General features: G+C 36.8%; 1 protein-coding gene across 1 annotated transcript in view; it reads right to left on the reverse strand.

Annotated features, from left to right (window-relative positions):
- The window catches only part of tmtops2b (teleost multiple tissue opsin 2b), a 43,566-nt gene extending 21,030 nt beyond the window's left edge, over positions 1 to 22,536 (reverse strand). The window contains exon 1 of the mRNA XM_059499698.1: positions 21,862 to 22,536. Coding sequence (XP_059355681.1) covers positions 21,862 to 22,231 — 370 coding nt within the window. The 5' untranslated portion in view covers positions 22,232 to 22,536. The remainder of the gene's footprint in view (positions 1 to 21,861) is intronic.
- Positions 22,537 to 23,418: the final 882 nt, after the last annotated feature.

Here is a 23,418-nt window from a genome sequence, read left to right on the forward strand (position 1 = left end):
ACAGTTTCTGAATGTTATTGACACATACAAATACCTATAGTGTTATTTATGATTAAGTAGTGTCGTATTTCAATGAAAACAATTTTTACTGTTAGTTACATGAGCTAAAATATGATCAAGTATAAACTCAGATTCATACCTTTTCAACGCAACTTCTGCTCATGTATTTGAAAGCTGCAATTGGATCATTGGGGGTGAATGCCATATTATGTGACTACACATTATTTTACGGAAAGCTTATGAGCTACTAGCTGTCAAATAAAACAATGGTGCAACCAAACAAAAAACAGAGTTAGCTGAAAACTAGCTAGTTAGTAACTAAGCCTCTAGTGTGGACTTTATGTTCCAATTTAAGATAAGATTAAGATTACATATGGCTGGTGCAACCCTACCCTTGAGACCAGATGAATAAATCTTGTTAGTAAAATGGCTCAAAAAGTGAAGTTATTTAGAAAAGATATAGCTAAATTTGTTTTGTGCTTTGATATTTTGCAGTGACATTCAGATTTAGTGTCCAGTGACTTTTTCTGGGCCACTGTAGACTCTTGTCACTGTAGATATTGTCTCCAGTGCACAAATAAGGCCAAGTCCAGAAGGTTGTACAAGTGGATATCTCTGAAAAATAAGCTTTGTTAGAGGTATTCAATAAAAAGGCATACAGGGACGCAAACTGTCATTTCATATTTGTCACTTCAAGGCTTTTGGCACCACAAAAACCCCATTTAGCTGTTTCAACCTCAAACCTTTACAGTACACACACAGAGAAACTCTCTTTTTATTGTTATTATCTTTTTTATTGTTCTCCGGTTTAGTCACAAAGTTTGAGTCTTGTGTCTTTGCTCTAAATTTTCTGTCCTTCAGGACCCATCAATAATTAAAAACTCAAAAAGCCATAGCAGTCAGTTATCAATGCAAGGTTACAGTCAAAATCTATCAATATAAAAGTAAAAAAAATCTCTGAAAATGGAGCATTTGTTCATTGTTAAGTCCTTTCACTCCCTGTAAGAGAAGAAGTATTTGTCCTATCTCTCCTTAATAACAGATTTAATGTAATCTTATCTGTAATGAAAAACTAATTAGCAAGACAGCACAGTATGACACTCTTCAGTCCACATTACAGACCTCTTGATAAACACTGATGGGCTCGAGGATAATGAAAATTAAAAAATTGTATGCACAGGTTTGTACAAATGCCCTCTTATTATCATAATGAAGTGATATAAGCATAAAATGTTAGAGAAGCAGACTCAGATTAAAAAAATGTTGCTAACTAAACAGTTTCAGTTTGCACTGACTTTCTTTTTTATGTTCAAAAAATTGCAATGGTAGTCCATGGGAAACAAAACATTCTTCAAAATATCTTCTACTGCATTCCACCGAAGAAAGAAAGCCATGCAGGTTTGTGAGTAAATGACAACAGAATTAAAAAATTTGGGTGAACCATCTTTTTAACATAGCATGACTGTATTTAAAGAATTTGCACATATCAGCAAGGAATTGTTATCAGAATATTAAGATAGGTTGGGTGGTCTGTTCAGTTTATATAAGAATGAAGGGTGGGAAAAGAAGACTGAGGCAAAAACTGTGACAGGTTCCCTGAAGTGAGGTAGAAATCAATAAGGAGAGGGGAACAGAGGAGAATATATAATGTGAAAGCCACAAAACAATAGAGGAAGAATATCTTGCCCTTGGCTTTGACATAAGTCCACCATTTTTGAATCAAAACATGAAGATATTATTTTCGGTTAAGTGTTGAGATTAAACTTAAACAGTATGATATAGACATTGTACATTATTAATGATTATTGTTGTCAGCCCGTAATCTTTAATTTTAAGAGTATTTCAATCATGTCTTTTTGATGTTTTAAAAAAAAGTTAGAAGTAGACGCAACATTTCGGTGAAAGTCCATCATTGCCACCACTTTTAACTTTTCTAAGTAAAGGGAGAACAACAGTGTGCAGATCCTTTTTGCAAGATTTGTTGTATTCTTTGATCTTGCACCTGACTAAGAAGTATTGGATGTGCGTACTTTGATTTTTTACACTGTGTATACTTTCATTTATTCACTGCGATAAGAGTTACTAACAGAGGCAGAGACAGAGACAGACACAATCAACCAAGCAATAAATGAATAGACCCTGGCTGTGTGTGCAATAACCATTAAACACTAACCTTGAAATCGATAATAATATGTTGATCAGTGTAATTTATAATAATTAAAACAAAAATGCTAACTGAAAATGTAAACAGAGGCAGGAACAATATTTGTCTAGTTTAATTATGTTGTGTGTTACTAAAAAGAAAATATATCAGATCTACTCATACGAGAGACACTGGAGACATTATTTCAATCTGGCACTGCGATGCCAGGTCATCTTCAGGTTAGAGCAGCAGACAGATGGTGAACAGAGAGGATGAGTTTACATCACAGCCTAACCAGACGCAGCACAGTCTCATGTAGCCAGACCTTTGCCTGAAGACATAATTTCTGGACTATTTAGTGGAATGAGTGGTTAGCATCCTTGAACTTATGTACTTTCATGTTTCCTTGCATATGCCACAGGTATCTTCTCTTCTCAGTGAGGTACTTCACCTGATATGCTGTTATAAATGTGAAAGGACAACAACAAACCAAATGAAATCATGTGTCTCAAACAAACTGCATGAATGTGCCATTAACTTCACAAACTTTCTCAAATCAAGCATTTAGTCCTCTGAAGCGCTCATTTCTGCAGAACTTGGAAACTGCTTTTGCTTCATGGAGGATTGCTAAAGATCACTGCACACAACAATCCCCAGAAAACCAGTAGAAGCCAGCCAAGTAGATCTGGACTCTTGGCTTTCACAAAAGTGTTTCAACATTAGAGTACTATATGCATCAAGCATTCAGCAGAGAATACGAGCAACTTGTCTCAAACAGTGAGATGAATAAGTGAGTGAAATAATATTCTAAAAAAAAACGTTATGCCAGTGTTTCCGCAGAGCTGAGTCTCTGCTCCAGTTATCCTGTCTTCACAACTGCACACAAAAACATGCATTCAACACAGTCAGGTTCACAAATAAATGACTCATCTGAGCGAACTGCTTTCACTCATGCTACTGGTTTAGTCAGTCAGAGAGGTTACTGAAACAACATCAACAACTTAAATATCTGTATATCAACACCACTATCAATATGTTAGTGTGATGACTGAATGTTCATGTGAATAACTGACCCTAAAACCTTGCTGTCAATGTTTCCCTTTGCTGAAACTGCTGCTTTTAAACACACAGCAAGAAGCATCACAGCAGGAGGTAACTGCCTCTGGAACATGTGGACTGCAAATGCATTTATATTGAGCTATTTCAGCCATGGAAGGCTATCCAAACATGAAACTGAAAAAAAAAACATTGTATGGATAGGCTTCAGAGCTAAACAAAGTCAACTAAAACGTTGTAAAACTATTTCACTGAAATGTTCAGTGTGGGAAACACAGCACAAAATGAAAACTCACTGTAGCGAAGTACCTCTCCTCGTTATCAGCTAATAAAGGTCTTTAGGATTACTTGAATATTGCAGGAAAATGTGTTTGATTTGGGTTCAAACTAAACTCTGTGGATTGTAGAGTTGAATAGCTCAGCTTTAAACAAAGCTACTGAGGTGTTCAAACCAGCTCCTGGAAGGTCAGTGTCCTGCAGCGTTTAACGTACACCTGTATCAACGAAGTTTCTAGTGATCCTGAAGGACTGAATTAAATGGTTCAGGTGGGTTTAATTATAGGATTGAAGTTAAGCTCTGCAGGATAGTGAGCCTCCAGGAGACAGACTGTGACTTCTCCACAAGAACACAAACTTAAAATATTTGTCTGTTATTTTACCTTTCTCAAACGTTCTGAATAAAAAGGGCCCGTACTTTTAAAGCTGATCAATGTTATTGTAGCTCTGTCTGTTTGCTTGTGATGAGACTATAAGCATTGACACAATAACAATTCCTTTAACTGTAATGGGATCAAGCTCCAGGTGCCTGATTGATTTTCATGACAATCATTTTGTCTTTCTCTCTTCTATGCACAACAAAAGACAGAAAACCAGTACACATAACATGGATTGCACTGATTGTAGCTCAAAGCTTCAAATTTAATTCTTGGGCCAAATTTCATTAGGTCGCATAAGAGTTTTAAATGCAAATAGATTGTGAACTGACTGTGTCCTGGTTCAGATGTAGCGGTTAGGAAATGAGAAATGAAGAACAGAAGAGAAAATGGTGAAGCTTTATTTTAAGGTGTCCTTGTTACATGTTACATGCTATTATAATAACAGTAAATTACTCTAAACCAAACCCTAATCCTAACCCTAACCATATAGTAAGTACAATTACACTTAAATGTATAATTAGGCTGCAACAAGGACACCTTAAAATAAAGTGTAACCGAGTAGACTAATAATAAAATTAAGACTTATATTTTGGAAGCAATGAAGCTGCATGTAATATCAGAATGTTCACAAGTACGGTTCAGCTGTGAGAGTGAAGATCAATAGATCATAGAGTAGAATTATCACAGGCTGACATTGAAGACATGTAACAAACCTGCAGAGGTGGAAAGAGTACAAAAATATTCTACTCAAGTAAAAGTACCATTACATTAATGAAATTTTACTTAAGTACAAGTAAAAGTACCAGTCTAAAAATCTACTCAAGTAAAAGTAAAAAGTAGCTCATTTAAACTTTACTCAGAGTAAAAATTACTAAGTTACATTTTAACAGTGGGAGGGAGTCAAAATGGGACAGGCCAAGGGTGTCAAACTCAGTTCCTGGAGGGCCACAGTCCTGCACAGTTTAGATATAACCCTAATTAAACACACCTGATCCAGCTAATCTAATCATTTAGGTTTATTTGAAAACTACATGATATGTGTGCTGGAGCAGGGTTAGAACTAAACTCTGCAGGGCTACAACCCTCCAGGAACTGAGTTTGACACCCCTGGGATAGGTCTATTAATCTCAAACTAGTTGTTTTTAATTAAAGGAATCAGTTATTTAGAATAATAAAACATTTGGGCTGTTACCAGGCAAATCAGTATCAACAAACTCATCTTTTAATGCAGAGGAAATGCAGAAGATTCATTGGAAGTGGCATTTAGATGTATTACACTGTTTAGTGCAGGACAGGAATGCATTTAACCTGCAGTTACAAATGCATGAATAATGTTTTGATATACAAGACATAAAATCTTGAATACTCATTTGAAATGATAAGAAATTAATTATTTTAAAAATAATCAAAAGATACTTTAAATGTGAAATTAAAATGGCCAGTATGTGTCAGCAAGTCTCTGTTAATAAGTGAGTCATTGCGATTGAACCGAATCATTTAAACGGTTGATTCATTCCGGAACGAAACACTGTCACGTTGCTCAGAGAAGCAAAACTGTGCTTTGGTGGCTGTGTTTGGAATTATTTTCTGTTGTAGAAATAGAGCTAAAAAAGGCAATATGGTGTCTAAAACGCAAGTCTCTTAATTAACATGTTTACTGAATAGGGTGACCACCTGCTAATAAGCCCAAGTGGGGACAAGGGGTACGTTTCTGAGGGACAATGTGGGACACCCCATGGGCAGACTCACTGATAGTGGTTTACCCATTTCTAGCACATACCACCTTACATGGTATATTAATAGTGCCCTATTCCCCTAAACATGTGTAATTGCTGATGTATGCTCATGACAGAATTGACAGATGCACTTCCACTTACGATTTACTTTAGCTATTTTATTAATTTTTCATTACAATTTATTCACTTTAAATAAATTAGAATATAAAATTATAGGATTAAAATGAATTGTAGTTGCTCAACACCACAGGAAAAGTAAAAAAAAAAGTCTGACATCACAACTCAAGGGAAGGGAATTCACTCATTCACTAATCCCTATATAGTGTATGGCAGTTGAGTTCACTATATCAGGAAGGAGTGAATAAATAAATAAGTGAACGGATTCGGACAGTGACGTATAACCTACACTGCGCGTGATACTTGGAGCTGTTGCAAAAACATTGCCATGTGTACTTTTATATTACATCTACCTAATTTTAGAAAATAATACTAATAGCAATAATACTCAAAATTACTTTATATTGCAGTTATACATACCTCTGCGTCAGCTTTGTGGTTTCATCGATAGTATATAGTAATAATATATTTATATATATATATATATTGTAATGCTTTATGTTCATAATCATTAATTGCTATTAAAATAACGTACTGAGAACAAAAATAAACACACATAAACGTTCATAATTATGTATTTATTACTTTTAGTATCTTGACACTTGCTCAAGCAGCGTTTTGAGCTCAGATAAGATGGTTGTTGAGCGTCCACAGGTGACTGTTAATTTTACATCGGAATACACTACCTGTTATTAACGGAAAAATGTCAATTATCCACCAAATTATCATTTTTGTAAGTTAACAACGATGCCACCTCAGTAAATTAGTCAAATAGTAAACGGAGTTATTGCCTACATAACATATTTTAATATAAATAATGTAGGAAAAACGTTAAATCAGAAATAATAAAGATGTAAACTTCATCTCTCATTCAAACTCGCTCGCTCCCGCTCTCGCAGTAGCGTGCTGAAGTGTCAAGTAATGTTCGTTTGGCTGCCTGGGGCTCGAGGATATAGAGCTATCAACTTTTTTTGAGCAAGCATTGATTTTGCGTGACACAGTCTCAATTTGCGGGACGCATGAATTGGGCTTCAAACGCTGTGCGCGCACGCGCTACGCGGGACGGGTGGTCACCCTATTACTGAACTGTTATATATATGTATGTATATATTCATGATGATTTTTGGAGGAAAAGATGGCATTTTTTGTGTGATTTTGATTTAATATATGAAATTATATAAATATGTGAATTTTCTGCCCCTATATCTTCAATTTTGTGATCATTCTAAATGCATTTTAGGAGACTGAATCACACAGTGAAAGAACGCACTATAAATGCGCGCGCACATCATTAAAACAAAAATAGCACACTCCTCACCACTGTCTTTTTGGCTAATTTGTGCAAAACCTCTTGCTAAAATGTCAAAGCTTCATTTTAACCACCAATGCAACGATGCAATTATTTAGCTTACCTCTTCTTGCGAAGGGTTGATGCCTTGTCGAGATTTTATAAGCTGCTAGTTTGGTCTTCCTAGGCAAGTACAGCTTACACTGCATAATAGAGCATACATATGGCCAGGGTTCACTTCATTTCCTTCGAGTTCAACTTCAGAATATGACGGGGTTTCGTTTTCAGCGGTGTCTGCACCACTAACGCCTGTTTTGTCCGTCTGCATCTTTCTCGTGATTTTAGCGCCAGTTTGCCCTCCTGCCCATAATTTACTGCCGTAGTTTCCAGGGAGCGATTTATTTATTTATTTATTTATTTTTTTACTCAGTAATTAATGTGTTTTAAAATGTAGCGAAGTACAATACTTCAAACAAAATATACTTAAGTAAAAGTAAAATTACAGATTTTAAAAAGTACTTTAAAAAGTATTAGTACACAAAAAAGCTACTCAATTACAGTAACGCGAGTAAATGTAATTCGTTACTTTCCACCTCTGCAAACCTGGTCCCTCATTTATTAACAGTGTGCACGCACAGATGTGTGTGAAATAAAGGTGTAAGCAGTTTCACGCAAAGTGTGTAATTTACCAACTATTACTGAAATGTAGGAATATAAGGACAAAATATAGAACCTTTTCTACGCACTGTTGATAAACAAGGCCCCTGGATTCTCTTAAGAAAGAACAGGCTGCTCTCCAGACTTTTTGCAGTTTAGAGACTAGTGCTGTGACAGAATCAGATGTGATTTCTCGGAACACTTATTTCAGTGATATATGCCAGTTCATGCATATATCTAAAAATACTTGCAGCAGATTTCACTGGCATACTTGCAACAAGCTAATTTATTTGTGTAGTCCTAAGTGAAAAAAATGCATCATGGAAGCAAAATGTTTCATTACATCTGTATCTTTCTCTGCAATTGTGGTGCTAACAAGCAGCTAAAATGGTCTGTTATGAATCTTTGCTCATTAGAAACTGAACACTGGAACTGTGAAAAACATCCATCAACAATAATCTGTAATCACTGTTTCTTGGATGCTGTGAGAATTGTCACTTTCTTTCTGTTCATTCGCAAGCCGCATAACACAGGGGAGTCTTGATGAAATCTACAATGCTCACTCAATTTCTGAGACATTATAAATTCTGAGAGAGGTGGAATATCTGAATCTACAAAGGCTGCGTCTAAAAGCTGAACATTTTTGCCTCCGTAGACTGCCCAAGGAAGAAGAAAGGCAACCAGACATCTCCCTTGATCGAGTCTACTGAGATACCCTTATCTGATGCTTTTCTTGAAGGCAACGCAGATGTATCCTTCACTGCCTATGATATCCCACAGTATAAAATAAAATAAAATGGTATCGTTGTAGTTGATGGTCAGTTTGTGTGTAAATGTTTTTTTTACCAAGTTTTTTTTTCCCTTTTGATTCAATTTCTAGCTTAGTCATCACCAGAGCTCTCTGTATTTTGTTGTAGATCATTAAACCTTTATGCTGTCTCAGAAGCCCATCCGAAATCAGTTTCATCAGGTGCATTTGGGAGCAAACACAGCTTGCAACATATTTGCCTGTTAGCTTTCGGAGGCTGCCACAGTATTATTCATTCTTTTACTTTCTCAAGGTGCATGTATAGTCAGTAAACCACGTGTAGCAGAGATAACACTGTAAACTCAGTGAGGGAATGGGAACACAGCCAATTCCTGTTCCCTGATTTTTGTTTCTGAATGAAAATTTCTTGGTTACATCAAGTTTGCTTTGGTGGATCTAAAGCAATCTGACAGTGACTGATTTGATTTGAGGTACTGTGAATATCTTTTTGAGAAAAAGCACTAATCTGACCTTTAGTGGGTGAAGGCTGATGGAACCTGCCAGTTCTCTTCATATTTCTGTTTTCATCTGACACTAGCAGACCATCACGCACAAAGCTGCCAATCAAATGATGGATGCATAATTTTCCATTTTTAAAGGAGACGTATGCATTTTCTGCTTTTGTTGTATGCTGTTAATGTACAGATACAATATTGTAAAAGTCACTGCAGCCTAGAGGTTACTGTAGTAATACCAAGTGCTGAAAAAAAGTTGAAAGCTTTTGGAAAAAGATAAAAGAATTTGTGTAGTGAGCAAAGGCCAACTGAAAAGAATCTTTTGATTTGAGAACTGGTTTCAGTTAAACAGATGAGCAATCTGAATGTTAATAAAAACACACGATATATGTGTAAACTAATAACTACTTCTGCTTCATCTTTCCATCAACTATTTATCCATCTTTATTCACTCTAGAGCTCATGCATTTTAAAGGCAGTATTCAGTTTAAATATGCATATTTCCATTACAAACCCACTTGGAGAAGAAGATTCCCCAAATACACATAAATATTAGACTCTCACAAACCCTGTGACCACATCACCATTGAATAAATCATACACCAAATGCACCAGAGCAACATTAAATAAACATGAAATGATCTTACATTGTAGCCAACAAACAAATACACTAATAAGACATTCATCTCACTGTGCCCATTGAGTTAGGGGACCACAGAAAACAGAACACAATGCAAACATCTAACATCTTCATGGTAAGGATCTCCATCAGTTTATATCATGTATTATATGTACTTTAATGTATGCATTTATGTTACATTAATTTAACATCAATTTATATGTTAAACTGTTGTCACATAATTGCTCACCTGTAATGCATCAAGGCTTTGTAGACTAACATTAAGCATTCTTGGTGTCAAGGTTTGTCAAATAGAGTGCAAAACGGTTCATACTGTACAGTACATCAGTATATCAGAGATCAAAAGTCAGTATGTTTTTTTACCGAGATTCTTACTGAGAAAAAGTTGCTGTTCATCAAAGAGTCTTTAAAAATGTATCATGTATGTTTTCACAAAAACATTTGCAACTGTTTTCAACACTGATAATACATTAAATACTGTATACAATACTGAAAATGTCACTATACTCAGGGGTGCACATAAGTGGTCCGCAGGTCCGCATGTGCGACCAAAATAAAAAATTTGTTGTATAAATATGTTCTGACAGCACATTTGCGTACCGACATAGTTGACAGCTGTTAATACACAATTACCATTTTAGATCACAAACTGTACTATATAAGTTTTATTTTCAACCTGAAAGCATACATCTAGGCTATGCAATGCTGTTTTCAAAGCACAATGCAAAACTGTGACATGCATCCACTGACGCTCTTTAATCAGCAGCTGTGCTAAATCCGGAAGCGTGTATACTTACTTGCCGGCAACCTGCCAAAATACAAGTCTGCTGATTTTAAGTTTGAATATGATGAAAACGCTTTTATTTATTTATTTTTAGACGCTTTTATCCAAAGCGACTTAAAGTTGGGGAATACATAAAGCGATTCTTCTTAAAGAGGCAAACAAAGAAAGTAGTAGTAAATATTAGCATTTTATTTTTAAGTTTACTGTAAAATAAATGTATTTGTATTTAATACTAGGACTGCCTTTTATTTTTATAATATTATCACACAATGTTATTTAGTTTATTTACTCTTATTTTATTAAAAAAAAAACTAAATAAATAAAGTGCATTAATATTATAACTTTTATTAGTTCATTTTAATGGGTCACGCTATATGCAGTGTGGGGACCAAACCAAATATCCAGCTGAAAAAATTATGTGCACCCCTGACTATACTGCTTTTTTCGCTGTATTTTTAATCAAATAATTGCATCCTTAATAAGCATGAGACATTCACAAATCTTACTGACCCCAAACATTTGAATGGTATGCAAAATCTTCCCCTGAGCAAGTGTAGCATTTATTAAAAAGACAATGAACTGTAAAGATCATTTCCAGTTTCATTAGACAAAAAAAAAAAAAAAATTTTTTTTTTATATATATATATATATATATATATATAATTATATATATTTGTGAGACAAGCCTCTTTTTAGTTTTGTAAAGCCTAACTTGGTTGTCTTTCCAATCCAGTTTGCAGTTCAGGTGGAGGTATAATGTAAAAGTCCGGCAGGTAAAGATGAAAAAGAATCACAGAAGGAACTTGTTTTTATATGGACTGACATGAGGCAGGAAAGTGAATCTGGCAAGCAGTGACCCATAGAATATCAAAGGCATGGAGATGCAGCAGAATATTTGATGCCTGTCACAATTCACTAGGAACCCAGGCAATAAAATGTCCATCTTATGCACACATGGATACCAGGCCAAAAAAACACACAAGGTTATTCTCTGCCAATTTCCTAGTAACTAATGGTACTTGACCACTGAAGTACCATAAAAAATGTAAGGACATACCCCTGCACTCTATTCAAAATGAATAGTACAATCTTTCGTTCTTCTGTGGAACATGTCAGAAGACTTTTCTTCCATAGGGGTTCCTTAGTACATTATTAAACATGGAAAAACTATACATGGTCTTCCTGTACTACAAGAAAAAGTCATCTGGCATTGTTAATGGAGGACAACTGGAAGAACTTCTGCAGGCAGCGTGGGCTTCAAAAAGTGCCTATATCTCATTCAAAACATACACATTCAAAGTAAAATGCAACCCTTGAGTATTAAGTTCTCATGTGAGATGTAAGTCATTCAGGCTTTTTATCTTTATATTTTATGAAAATAATTGAAATGGCATTAAAATATAATAGAAGATTAATAATAGATGTGCTGCTTTTGGAAGATTTAACCCACAACATTTTATGAAGGAAGTGTATTCAATTACAACGAGAATGTCTCACATATAATAGCAATTTAGCAGAGTTAGTTGTGCTAAATCAAATTATTAAAAATGTTTTCATAATATTTTTCAGCTGAATATCAGATATTAATTTTGTTTTTGTTTATGTTTTTTTTCCCTTGTAATACCAAAAGAAAGAATCCAGAAATATCATACTGTCACAATCTCCAACTGGAGTGCCTATGAGTTCATCTAGAGGGCACTCCATCCCAGACCATTGCCACTGTTTCCCAGACTCCATTTCCCATAACACCCCATGCCTAGAAAAGTATTGCATACACCCTTGTTTCCTGTCTGGAAAACAATTTAAAGGATTTGTTCACCCAAAAATGAAAATTAGCTTGTGTTTTACTCACCCTCGAGGCATCCTATAGGTGCATATAGTCTCAGCCTCAAAAGTCACACCCACAGACCGTTGGCTAAACATTTGATGCATATGGCACACAAAAGTGGAAACACTTCAGGAGTTTCAAAGTCATCATTGGATTGGTTGAATTACGCAGGTTTTCCGGGATAACTGTCGCGTTCTTTAACGTTCTGCCTGGAAACAAAGATGCCGTGAAGCCAAACCCCTCATGAAAGAAAAAAGCTGTGGTGTTAACAGCTGTGACGACGAGCGCTTATCAGGATCAACTAAACACTGGAGTTTCAAAAGTATTTTAAATTTCAAAGTCCACGGCACAGAATCTTTAAAATACATCAGAGAGTTTTACACACTCTGTTATTGTGGCGACATTTCTGCGCCCTGAAACATGACCATGAATGAAACGAACTGTGATTGGTTGTTTGACATGTCGATCAAACAGCCTCATGGGCGGGCCATGGCCAATGAAAGCTGCCATGGATTCCACCAGCTACGTGAGACTATGGTGTATATTACTTTCTTCTTTCAGACGAATCCAGTTGGAGTTATATAAAAAATTGTTCTGGCTATTCCAAGCTCTATCATTGCAGTCAGCAGGGGGTTGCAGTTGAACAGTTCACAAGTCGTCAAATACAGCATGCGCATCCATAATAAAACATGCCTCACACAGCTACTGGGGGGTGAATAAAGGCCTCCTGTAGCGAATCCATGTGTTTTTGTAAGAAAGATTTCAAACGTAATAAATACTGTTCTCTCACGGAAGCCGTTCTGGCAGATGATGATTAGTGACTAATGCGGAGAGAGAACAAAACAAAACGCCGGTCATGAATTAGAAGTACAAATTGAGAATTTACAAAGAAAAATGTCGGAGGATTTTGATATAGACCAAGAGGAGATTGGTTTCCCTTCGCTAAAGTAAGGAAACTTTGCTTCCTTTGCTTCTATAAACAAATTAACAAGACTAGCATATCTCGGAGGCGCTTGCGATGCGCATACATCCTACGTCATCTGCCGGAATGGTTTCCATATATGGCAGATAGAGGAAATTAGAAAATAACTGTTTATTACATTTGAAATATGGATATTTTTCATACAAAAACGCATGCATTCACTACAGGAGGCCTTTATTTACCCCCTGGGGCGGTGTGAGGCACATTTTATGATAAATGTGCACACTGTATTTGTCGACCTTTGAACTGCAACACCCGCTGACTGCAATGATAGAGCTTGAAATAGCCAAGACAATTTTTTATGTGAAAAAGTGACGTGACATACAGCCAAGTATGGTGACCCATACTTAGAATTCATGATTTGCATTTAACCCATCCAAAGCACACACACACCAGGAGCAGTGGGCAGCCATTTGCGGTGCCCAGGGAGCAGTTGGGGGTTTGGTGCCTTGCTAAAGGGCACCTCAGTCATGGTATTGCCGGCCCGAGACTTGAACCCACAACCTTAGGGTTATTAGTCAAACTCTCTTACCACTAGGCCACGACTTCCCACAAGTCTTTTATATAAATCTGACTGGATTCATCTGAAAGAAGAAAGTCATATACAGCAAGAATGCTTTGAGGGTAAGTAAAAAATTATCAAATTTTTATTTTTGGGTGAACTAACCCTTTAAGTTGCACACAAACAAACTCACATTGCAAAGTCTTGTTGTACTGTGGACATTACTGAACATGTTTCCATGTTTGCCTTGCCTTTCCTTGCCTTGCCTTGCTTGTGTTTTGGAACTTGAACTGTTCGCCATTGTGTGTGTGTGTGTGTGTGTGTGATTGTTTGCTGTCTGCCTGACCATTGCCTGTTTTGGATTACTCTTTTGCCTTGCCCTGGATATAGTTGTTTGCTGGTGTTCTACCCTTGCTGTGTCTGAAATCGCTCACTCATTCACTCATCTCTATATAGTGTATGGCAGTTGAGTTCACTATATCAGGAAGGAGTGAACAAAGAAATAAGTGAACGGATTCGGGCAGTGACGTATAGCCTACACTGCACGTGAGACTTGGAGCTGTTGCAAAAACATTGCCATATGTACTTTTATATTACATGTACCTAATTTTAGAAAATAATACCAATAGCAACAATTCTCAAAATTACTTTATATTGCAGTTATACATACCTCCGCGTCAGCTTTGTGGTTTCATCGATGGTATATAATTTTTTTTTTTTTTGTAATGCTTTTATGTTCATAATCATTAAATGCTATTAAAATAACGTACTGAGAACAAAAATAAACACACATAAACACGTTCATAATTATGTATTTATTATTTTTAGCATCTTGACACTCGCTCAAGCAGCGTTTTGAGCTCAGATAAGATGGTTATAGAACGCCCTCAGGCCATCAGAATACACTACCTGTTATTAACGAAAAAATTTAAATTATCCACCAAATTATCATCATTTTTGTAAGTTAAAAACGATACCACCTCAGTAAATTACTGAAATATTAAACTGAGTTATTACCTACATAACATATTTTAATATAAATAATGTAGGAAAAACGTTAAAACAGAAATAATAAAGATGTAAACTTCATCTCTCATTCAAACTCGCTCGCTCCCGCTCTCGATTCCAGCTCGACGCTACTCTGCATTGGATTGTGGGAAATAGCGCATCAGCGAGTGTACATTGGTTGTACACTCGAAATCAGAATGTATTGTGGGTAAAAAGTAGTGGACAAATGTAGGGAATGAAGTAGTTCACTCAGAATTCGGACAGCACTAGAAAATGGCTGACACTCCATATAGTGCACTATATAGTGGATAGGGAGCGGTTTCGGACACAGCACCTGTCTGTCTTGACCACGATCTGTACAATAAAGCTCGCATTTGGATATTATCATGCCATTCCATTCCATATACTTTTATGTTAAAAAATATGGAAATTTAAACATCTTTACAGCTTATTTAAAATTTTTGTTTGTTTCTTCATGGGAACATATTTGGAGAAATTAAGCATTACATCACTTGTTCACCAATGGATCCTCTGCAGTGAATGGGTGCCATCAGAATGAGTGTCAAAACAGCCGATAAAAACATCACAATAATCCACAAGTAAATTCCACCACTCCAGTCCATCACTTACAGTCTTGTGAAGCCAAAAGCTGTGTTCATATGAAATCAAGTCAATAAGCCATTTTGGCTTTAAACTGTAACTTCTTGCCAAGATATGCCATATATACATTTAGAAATGTTTTGACTGTTTTTGCTTGTAATTGTAAGTGGTGCTTGATCTGTGCTTATTTCAAATTAAATCAGATTAAAAATTGTATTGTAAAATCATGAAACAATTGTGAAATATTGCTTGTATTCCTGTATCCCCATAACAAAATCACAGGGATTCATTATTTTGCCTTAATCAGATGAATAATTATGATGGTTTCTTGTGAGAATCAACCCTTTCTTATGATATGCCACAAAAAAAGCTACACTGATGATGAAGTGTATGAAGAGGTGCTGTACAGAGTATTTTGAGTCTGTTTTCAGATTTGTCTCCATGGGTGATCATGTGTGGAATTAGAGACCAACATTAATGAGTTTGATGACTCTTCTGGCATTCAGGGCTCATTCTCTAGCACTTCTAGTCTCTCCTATAGCAGACTCCTGGTTCTGACCTGCATAAAAGTTTGGTTTCTTTCAGAGAGGAGGAAATTAAATAAAAGGAAGATATCATTAGTTACATGAGTTACAGTACATGTAAAAATAAACAAAATTACAAAAAGAGATACTAAAGTATAGTATTTTCATGTGAGTCTTTCATTTCAGTGTATATGATTTTAAACATTTTAAGTGAAATACACCTTTAAAGCTATAGGAGAAGTGGAGATTAAATTATTTAACACATGCAAATGTGTAAATCTGATTCCCCACAGAGGAAGCGTGCACACAAAAATACAGCCAGAGTTGTGTTTCTTCAAAGTAAATATTTTAATCTAGGCATCAGCTTGACTTTTTGCATTCTAGTTTCAGAGTTTCAATTGACATGTTTAAGACACATTATACAGCAGTTAGTCCATTCTCGAATCTGATTGGTCAAACAGCGTTCCAAGAGTGCTGATGTAACAGTCCAACAGCTTTGGAAAGAAACAGACATTTCACAGACTGTATCACTCTGCTTGCCTGTGTTTGTGCATTCAGACTCAAAGTTCTGAATCATTCTAAACTGACTTGTTCACAATGCGGATTCACAGTTCATGGGTCCATGTGCTCATTGTGTTGAGTGTGTGTGTGTGTGTGTCCGCTCCTTGTGATTGTCAGCATTGCCTAGTTACCATGCACCTGAGAGCGGTTACAGGTGTAGTTTGTCAGCACTGCCTATGACTGGCGTTTTTTGTGGATTGTTGTCAGATCATTGTTGTTTATGTCCTGTCTTGCTCGCTGTCAGAAATCCTAGTTCTAGAACCTGTATTCACCTGGGATCTGTTACTGATTTCTCACTTCTGGATGATTCACGGACTGGTTGGAGTTACAGGTGCTGGTCATATAATTAGAATATCATCAAAAAGTTGATTTATTTCATTAATCCCATTCAAAAAGTGAAACTTGTATATTATATTCATTCATTACACACAGACTGATATATTTCAAATGTTTATTTCTTTTAATTTTGATGATTATAACTGACAACTAAGGAAAATCCCATATTCAGTATCTCAGAAAATTAGAATATAACTTAAGACCAATACAAAGAAAGGATTTTTAGAAATCTTGGCTAACTAAAAAGTATAAAAATGAAAAGTTTGAGCATGTACAACACTCAATACTTAGTTGGGGCTCCTTTTGCCTGAATTACTGCAGCAATGCGGCGTGGCATGGAGTCGATCAGCCTGTGGCACTGCTCAGGTGTTATGAGAGCCCAGGATGCTCTGATAGTGGCCTTCAGCTCTTCTGCATTCTTGGGTCTGGCATATCGCATCTTCCTCTTGCCAATACCCCATAGATTTTCTATGGGGTTAAGGTCAGGTGAGTTTGCTGGCCAATTAAGAACAGGGATATCATGGTCCTTAAACCAGGTACTGGAAGCTTTGGCACTGTGTGCAGGTGCCAAGTCCAGTTGGAAAACAAAATCTGCATCTCCATAAAGTTGGTCAGCAGCAGGAAGCATGAAGTGCTCTAAAACTTCCTGGTATACGGCTGTGTTGACCTTGGACCTCAGAAAACACAGTGGACCAACACCAGCAGATGACATGGCACCGCAAACCATCACTGACTGCGGAAAATTTACACTGGACCTCAAGAAACGTGGATTGTGTGCCTCTCCTCTCTTCCTCCAGACTCTGGGACCCTGATATCCAAAGGAAATGCAAAATTGACTTTCATCAGAGCACATAACTTTGGCCCACGCAGCAGCAGTCCAGTCGTTTTTGAAGCGAGATGCTTCTGACGCTGTCTGTTGTTCAAGAGTGGCTTGACACAAGGAATCCGACAGCTGAAACCCATGTCTTGCATAATTCTTTGTGTAGTGGTTATTGAAGCACTGACTCCAGCTGCAGTCCACTCTTTGTGAATCTCCCCCACATTTTTGAATGGGTTTTGTTTCACAATTCTCTCCAGGGTGCGGTTATCCCCATTGCTTGTACACTTTTTTCCTATCACATCTTTTCCTTCCCTTCGCCTCTCTATTAATGTGCTTGGACACAGAGCTCTGTGAACAGCCAGCCTGTTTTGCAATGACCTTTTGAGTCTTGCCCTCCTTGTGCAAGGTGTCAATGGTCGTCTTTTGGACAACTGTCAATTCAGCAGTCTTCCCCATGATTGTGTAGCCTACAGAACTACACTGAGAGACCATTTAAAGGCTTTGCAGATGTTTTGAGTTAATTAACTGATTAGAGTGTGTACTTGATTTCTGTATGCACATTTAATGGGATTTTATAGGATTTAACTGCAAGAAAATAAAATGGAACTCACTTCTGCACTCGTGCGCTGTGTTCTGTACTGCACAACCATACAAAAAGCCACCTTACATAGCCTACACGAACACTAGACTGAGCTCTCTTTCTTGCATTACACATTCGTATTAAATACACAAAATGAATAAGTTAAACAGAAAACGGCACTGAACATGGTTTCTGTTTATGGTGCATGTCGGCAATGTTGTCTCAGTGGGTGTGTGGCCTGGTGGAGGTGGAGCTTGGCTAGACTATATTATCAGTTATTGCTATATTTTTAAGGTGATTATCGAGAAGATATTTTTTACATATCAGCCAGCCCTGCCATATTCATCATGTCATGTGACATAGACCATGCATTATCATTTCACTGCCATTTACAAATCCTACCCTGTGGCCATGAATTCAGACATACTACTCATTTCACTATTTTTCCTCTACTAAGATTAAAACCTTGGGGAAACTAATTGTTAAGGTAAATGTGTAGAATGTCAGCAATGTTTTCTCTCCCACTATAGAGCAAACATCATTACAGTCAGCTAGCTGCAAGAGTTCTCCTCTTTGAGTTACAAACACACACACGTGCTGTGCAGTAAAGGATGCACCAGTTTCTTGTCTTGGGGTTATTAGTTCTGTAAAACAGATCACACACTGTAATATTAAGATCATACATAATGCAGTAGGTTTGCTAATTTCACCTCTAACTAGAATTTCAACACCGTCATAAGCATCAACAGCCTCCAGACCAAAAAATAATAATAATTTATTCAAACTTGGCAGGTTTGGTTCATTAAAATAAACTCTGGTTTGATTGCTTTATTTGTGTGGTTCATTTGAATAAGCATCAATGCTATCATCTGAAACTTGGTGCACACCAAAAAAGTGGACACTTTCAGGTGGTCTTAGTCCACTTCTAAATAAACTCTGGTGCAATATGACTGATATATGAACTCATATTATAGTGGTTTGACGGATATATCAATCCAATGTGGACCAAAGACATGTACGCTGACGGGATATTGGTTTGTTTGAACTCAGAGGGAGTGTCAGCCACATTAAAAAAGTTAACAGCTTAAGTCATTTGTGGATTAATGCGTATTGGAGACGCAAACCATTTAAAACGATTCAGTTCGATTTGATGAACTGGTTCAAGAAGATCCGGTTACATCGAATGATTCGCTCGCAAACTGGATATCACAAACTGCTTTGTTTTAAACTCTCTCTCACAACAGACACGGAAGAGAAGACAATGCTGAATAAAGTCGTAGTTTTTGCTATTTTTAGACCAAAATGTATTTTCGATGCTTTAAAATATTCTAACTGACTCTCTGATGTCACATGGACTACTTTGATGATGTTTTTCTTACCTTTCTGGACATGGACAGTATACCGTACACACAGTTTCAATGGAAGGACTGAGAGCTCTCGGACTAAATCTAAAATATCTTAAACTGTGTTCCAAAGATAAACGGAGGTCTTACTGGTTTGGAACGACATGAGGGTGAGTTATTAAAGACATAATTTTCATTTTTGGGTGAACCAACCCTTTAAGAATACACTGCCTCCTTGCAGTAAACCTCCAATTGTGCATCGAATGAATCTGCGCAGTTTAAACTCCTTTACAAATTTTATAAGCTCTTTATGAGTTATCAGCTGGTAACGATACCATCATGTGTACACATACGACGAGTGCATTTAACCCGGCATACAGCATTGTGTTGGATGTTTGGTAAGTTTGCAAATTGTAAAGCTGTCTAATCAAGTCTGGACCGTATCCTTATGCCTTCTGTTTTGTATATTTTTTAGGGTTAAAACTCAGTTCTGTGTAAAAATTGACTTTATACATTTCTTTTTTTTGGTCCAATATGAAAGAACCAAGAGAACCGAAACTACAAGTGAACACACCCTAAGATTACAGCACATGCAAAACAGCTGAATAAAGAGTAGTTTGAGGTATTTAGAGCAGTGCAGAGCATATTACGCAACAATGTGCTTGTCTTGATATATTTTCTTTCTCACCCCATACCTGAGATCCTGATCAAAGAACTGATAATACTGATCTATAATCACTTTGTGGTAGAATTAATGAAACATGATTTTCAACTGCCTGTCTAACACACAACTTTAGACTATCTTCTTGTTAAAAAAATCTAAAATGTTCCTGTATATTCTGTAGACATGATCTTCAGCTTGTGGCATTCACGCAGCTTGTCTTTTGCTCTAACAGCATTATAAACCTTGCTACTACAAACTGCATGTAATACTGCAAGTTAAAAGGTTACTGGGAAATTTAATTTTACATATTTGTGCTTAAAAAAAATGTTTTAGCTTCTATTCCAGATTTCCCCTTGAGGCTTCCCTTAAATGATTTAGCTAACATCCTTCCTGACTGATAATCCCCAGTACATTTCCAATAAAGATTGTGATGAAAATGCAAATAGATTACTTTTCACTGGGGAGAGACTTTTAGCCATTATGTTGCATTCAGTTCATGCATGCCATTATAATTCCACTCTTGACATTGGTGATGCTATGGGAATACAGAACAAAAATGAATCTGAAGGACAAAATTGCAAGTACTTTGCATCCACACTCATCAGCTATACCATTATACTCCCAATGAGAGAACAGATCAGAAAAAACATATTTTTTTATTAAACCAAAACTAATGGTGCATCCCAGTTTCTATATATTTTTGGAGATGGTGTAATGTAGGTTTTAGATTCTCTAATTTGCAGCTAAGTGGGTTTATCACATTATCTCAACATTCTGCTGTGTCAGACCTGTGGTTGACAACACTAGGTAGATGTACAGACATTAGATTTTGTGTCAGTTTGCTTATACATGTTTATTTAGACTGTGACAAAGGTGATTTTGTCATGTACACACTTAAAAATAAAGTTTCTTGATTGGTATCTGTGGTGCCATGACAAACATTTAACATTCAAATAAATGTTGCACTTTACCACTATCTTTATAGAGGTAAAGGGTTCTTCAGATTATTAAAATGTTTACGCTATGAAAAACAGGTTTCTGGATCAACATCTTTTGTTGATCCTGGATCAACATTATTGTCCAAAAATACAGACTTAACCCAATACCTACCCCTTAACCTAACCTTATTATTAAAACCTAACTATTTATTCCTAAAATCAGAGGGAAATGATAGCTGATTAACAAAAGTGTAGATGCACCTTATCCTGATTGTAAGCCTAAAACTGACATTTCCTCAAAATGTATCTCTCAATTCTGATTGGATGTTCATCCAGGAACATGTTACACTTGAAATCTCGCTCACCGGTTCTTTTAAGATCTATTCAATAAAAGGTTCTTTTGGAAACCAAAAATGGGTCTTCTAATGATCACCATTGCAAAACCCCATTTTGAAATCTCAAGAGTGTAGTTTGAGCAACAGCAGGTCATTAGTTTGATTTCCAGAGAATGCATAAAGTGAGAAAGGTTAACTCTGAATTGTATAAAATCCTCTGCCAGATACATGCATGTAAATGTGAATTGAAACATCTTGAAGTGTTTGCATTAGCATTATCTGATTGGTGATATTGTGATGTGTTCCAGTGATTAAATCAAAGTTATCAGTATGTCATAATAATCTTGTATTTATGAAAAGTGACATAAAATCACAAAACAACAGATTTTTAATGAATGACTAGCTGTGTGACAAGTGTGATCAATGTTGACCACTTACAACTTAAAAACCCTGCACAATTCCGAAACGGAGGTGCTTCATAATGTTTTTTGAGAACGTACCGAAGCAGGAGTTGATGAAGCCGTACCACATGCAGCCGTGCCGTCCGAGCAGCCACCGTCTCCGCACACTGGACGCGAAGCTCAGGGTCGTCCCGAACATACACACCAGCATGTCACTGACGCTAATGTTAAGAAGCAGCATGTTAACCGGTGTCCTGAGCGTCTTAAACTTACAGAAAAGTACTAACACGACAAAGTTATTGAAAAAGCCGAAAGTCATGATGAATCCTAGAAACACGGACAGCGCGATGAAGCCCGCGCGTGAGAGCGTCTCCACCGGCGAGTCGCTCCAGTCCCCGTCCAGAAGAGTTAGCCGGTCTTCCTCGCTCATGTTAAAGCTGTAGTTTAAATCAGCCCGCTCGAAAAACATAGTTAGAAAAGTTGTTTTGAGTCAGAGCAGAATTTCGTGAGGTAAGAGCCTCTAATTTACCCGTTCCTCTCGTTTTAGTGAACACCTCAGCGCAGCGCGGCACATCAGCATCATAACTCGGTACAGATGATTACGATTTTCACTGACAGCGCGCTTCATCTTTGAGAGCACTTTGGACTGTTGACAGATGGGCTTCTTTGACGCTCAAAAGAGGCACGCAAACTGACTAAGTAGCAGGCAGGCAGTTCTGCTCATTAAAGTCCGCGGTATTCATCAGAGTTTCTCAACTGTTCTCAGATTTAAACGAGATTGCAGCACGCGTGTGGCTGCGAATTAATGTTGACCGTTTGGCGTCCGTTCATGTGCTACTTCATTTGTGTGCTGCTGCATTATAGAGACAAAATGCTTTTCAGTCCCAGCTGTGAACCCGTCGTTCAGTATTCCAGCTGAGTGCGCGAGCTTTGCTGGACGCGCAACAGGCTTGTAATATAAAGGCATCTTGACGTCACGAGAGAGCAATATGAGCTCATTGTAATTGACATGCAGGAAGCGACCTACCACAAATTCATTTGGAATACTTAAATGTCAAAAAAATCACTTTGATGGCGGATTGTAATCAAGAAAGATTATATGAATCAAACACGTGAATTAAATTAAATTATATTCTAGTTTTAAATTTGCTTCTGATTAGCTACAGAGTTTACACAAGATGTGTATTTTAAAGACAATCTGTTCGATACAAGCATAGTTTGCTTTTGGGTTAAAATAATTTCTTAATATGAAATTCGAATGATGTGACAATTAGACTGTACAGAAATTAAGATCTACATGCTAATACACACTACTCATAGTCACGCAATGTTGATGTTGCAATGCTTTTTTCCCTCAGTTGGTAAGAACAAAGCATGGCAGACTTGTTACTTAGCTACTTGTTCAGATGACAATATGATGGTGAATGGTGAAATGTTTTATTTGGGTCATATATTTCAAGACGTAGGCTAGAATCTGTGATTACTAAGTACAGTGAATATCCTCACATGTGCGGTAACTGAAAGCAACACATTCACCTCAAAATAGATTCATCACCACTGGATCACAACCCACACATGGAATATAACTACTCAAGCAACTGCAATTCCTGGTTTTCAAACATAGATGGACGACAAAGAGGTAAAACTTACGGACTG

This window comes from Carassius carassius, chromosome 19 (genome assembly GCF_963082965.1).
Source record: "Carassius carassius chromosome 19, fCarCar2.1, whole genome shotgun sequence".
NCBI classification, from domain to species: domain Eukaryota; kingdom Metazoa; phylum Chordata; class Actinopteri; order Cypriniformes; family Cyprinidae; genus Carassius; species Carassius carassius.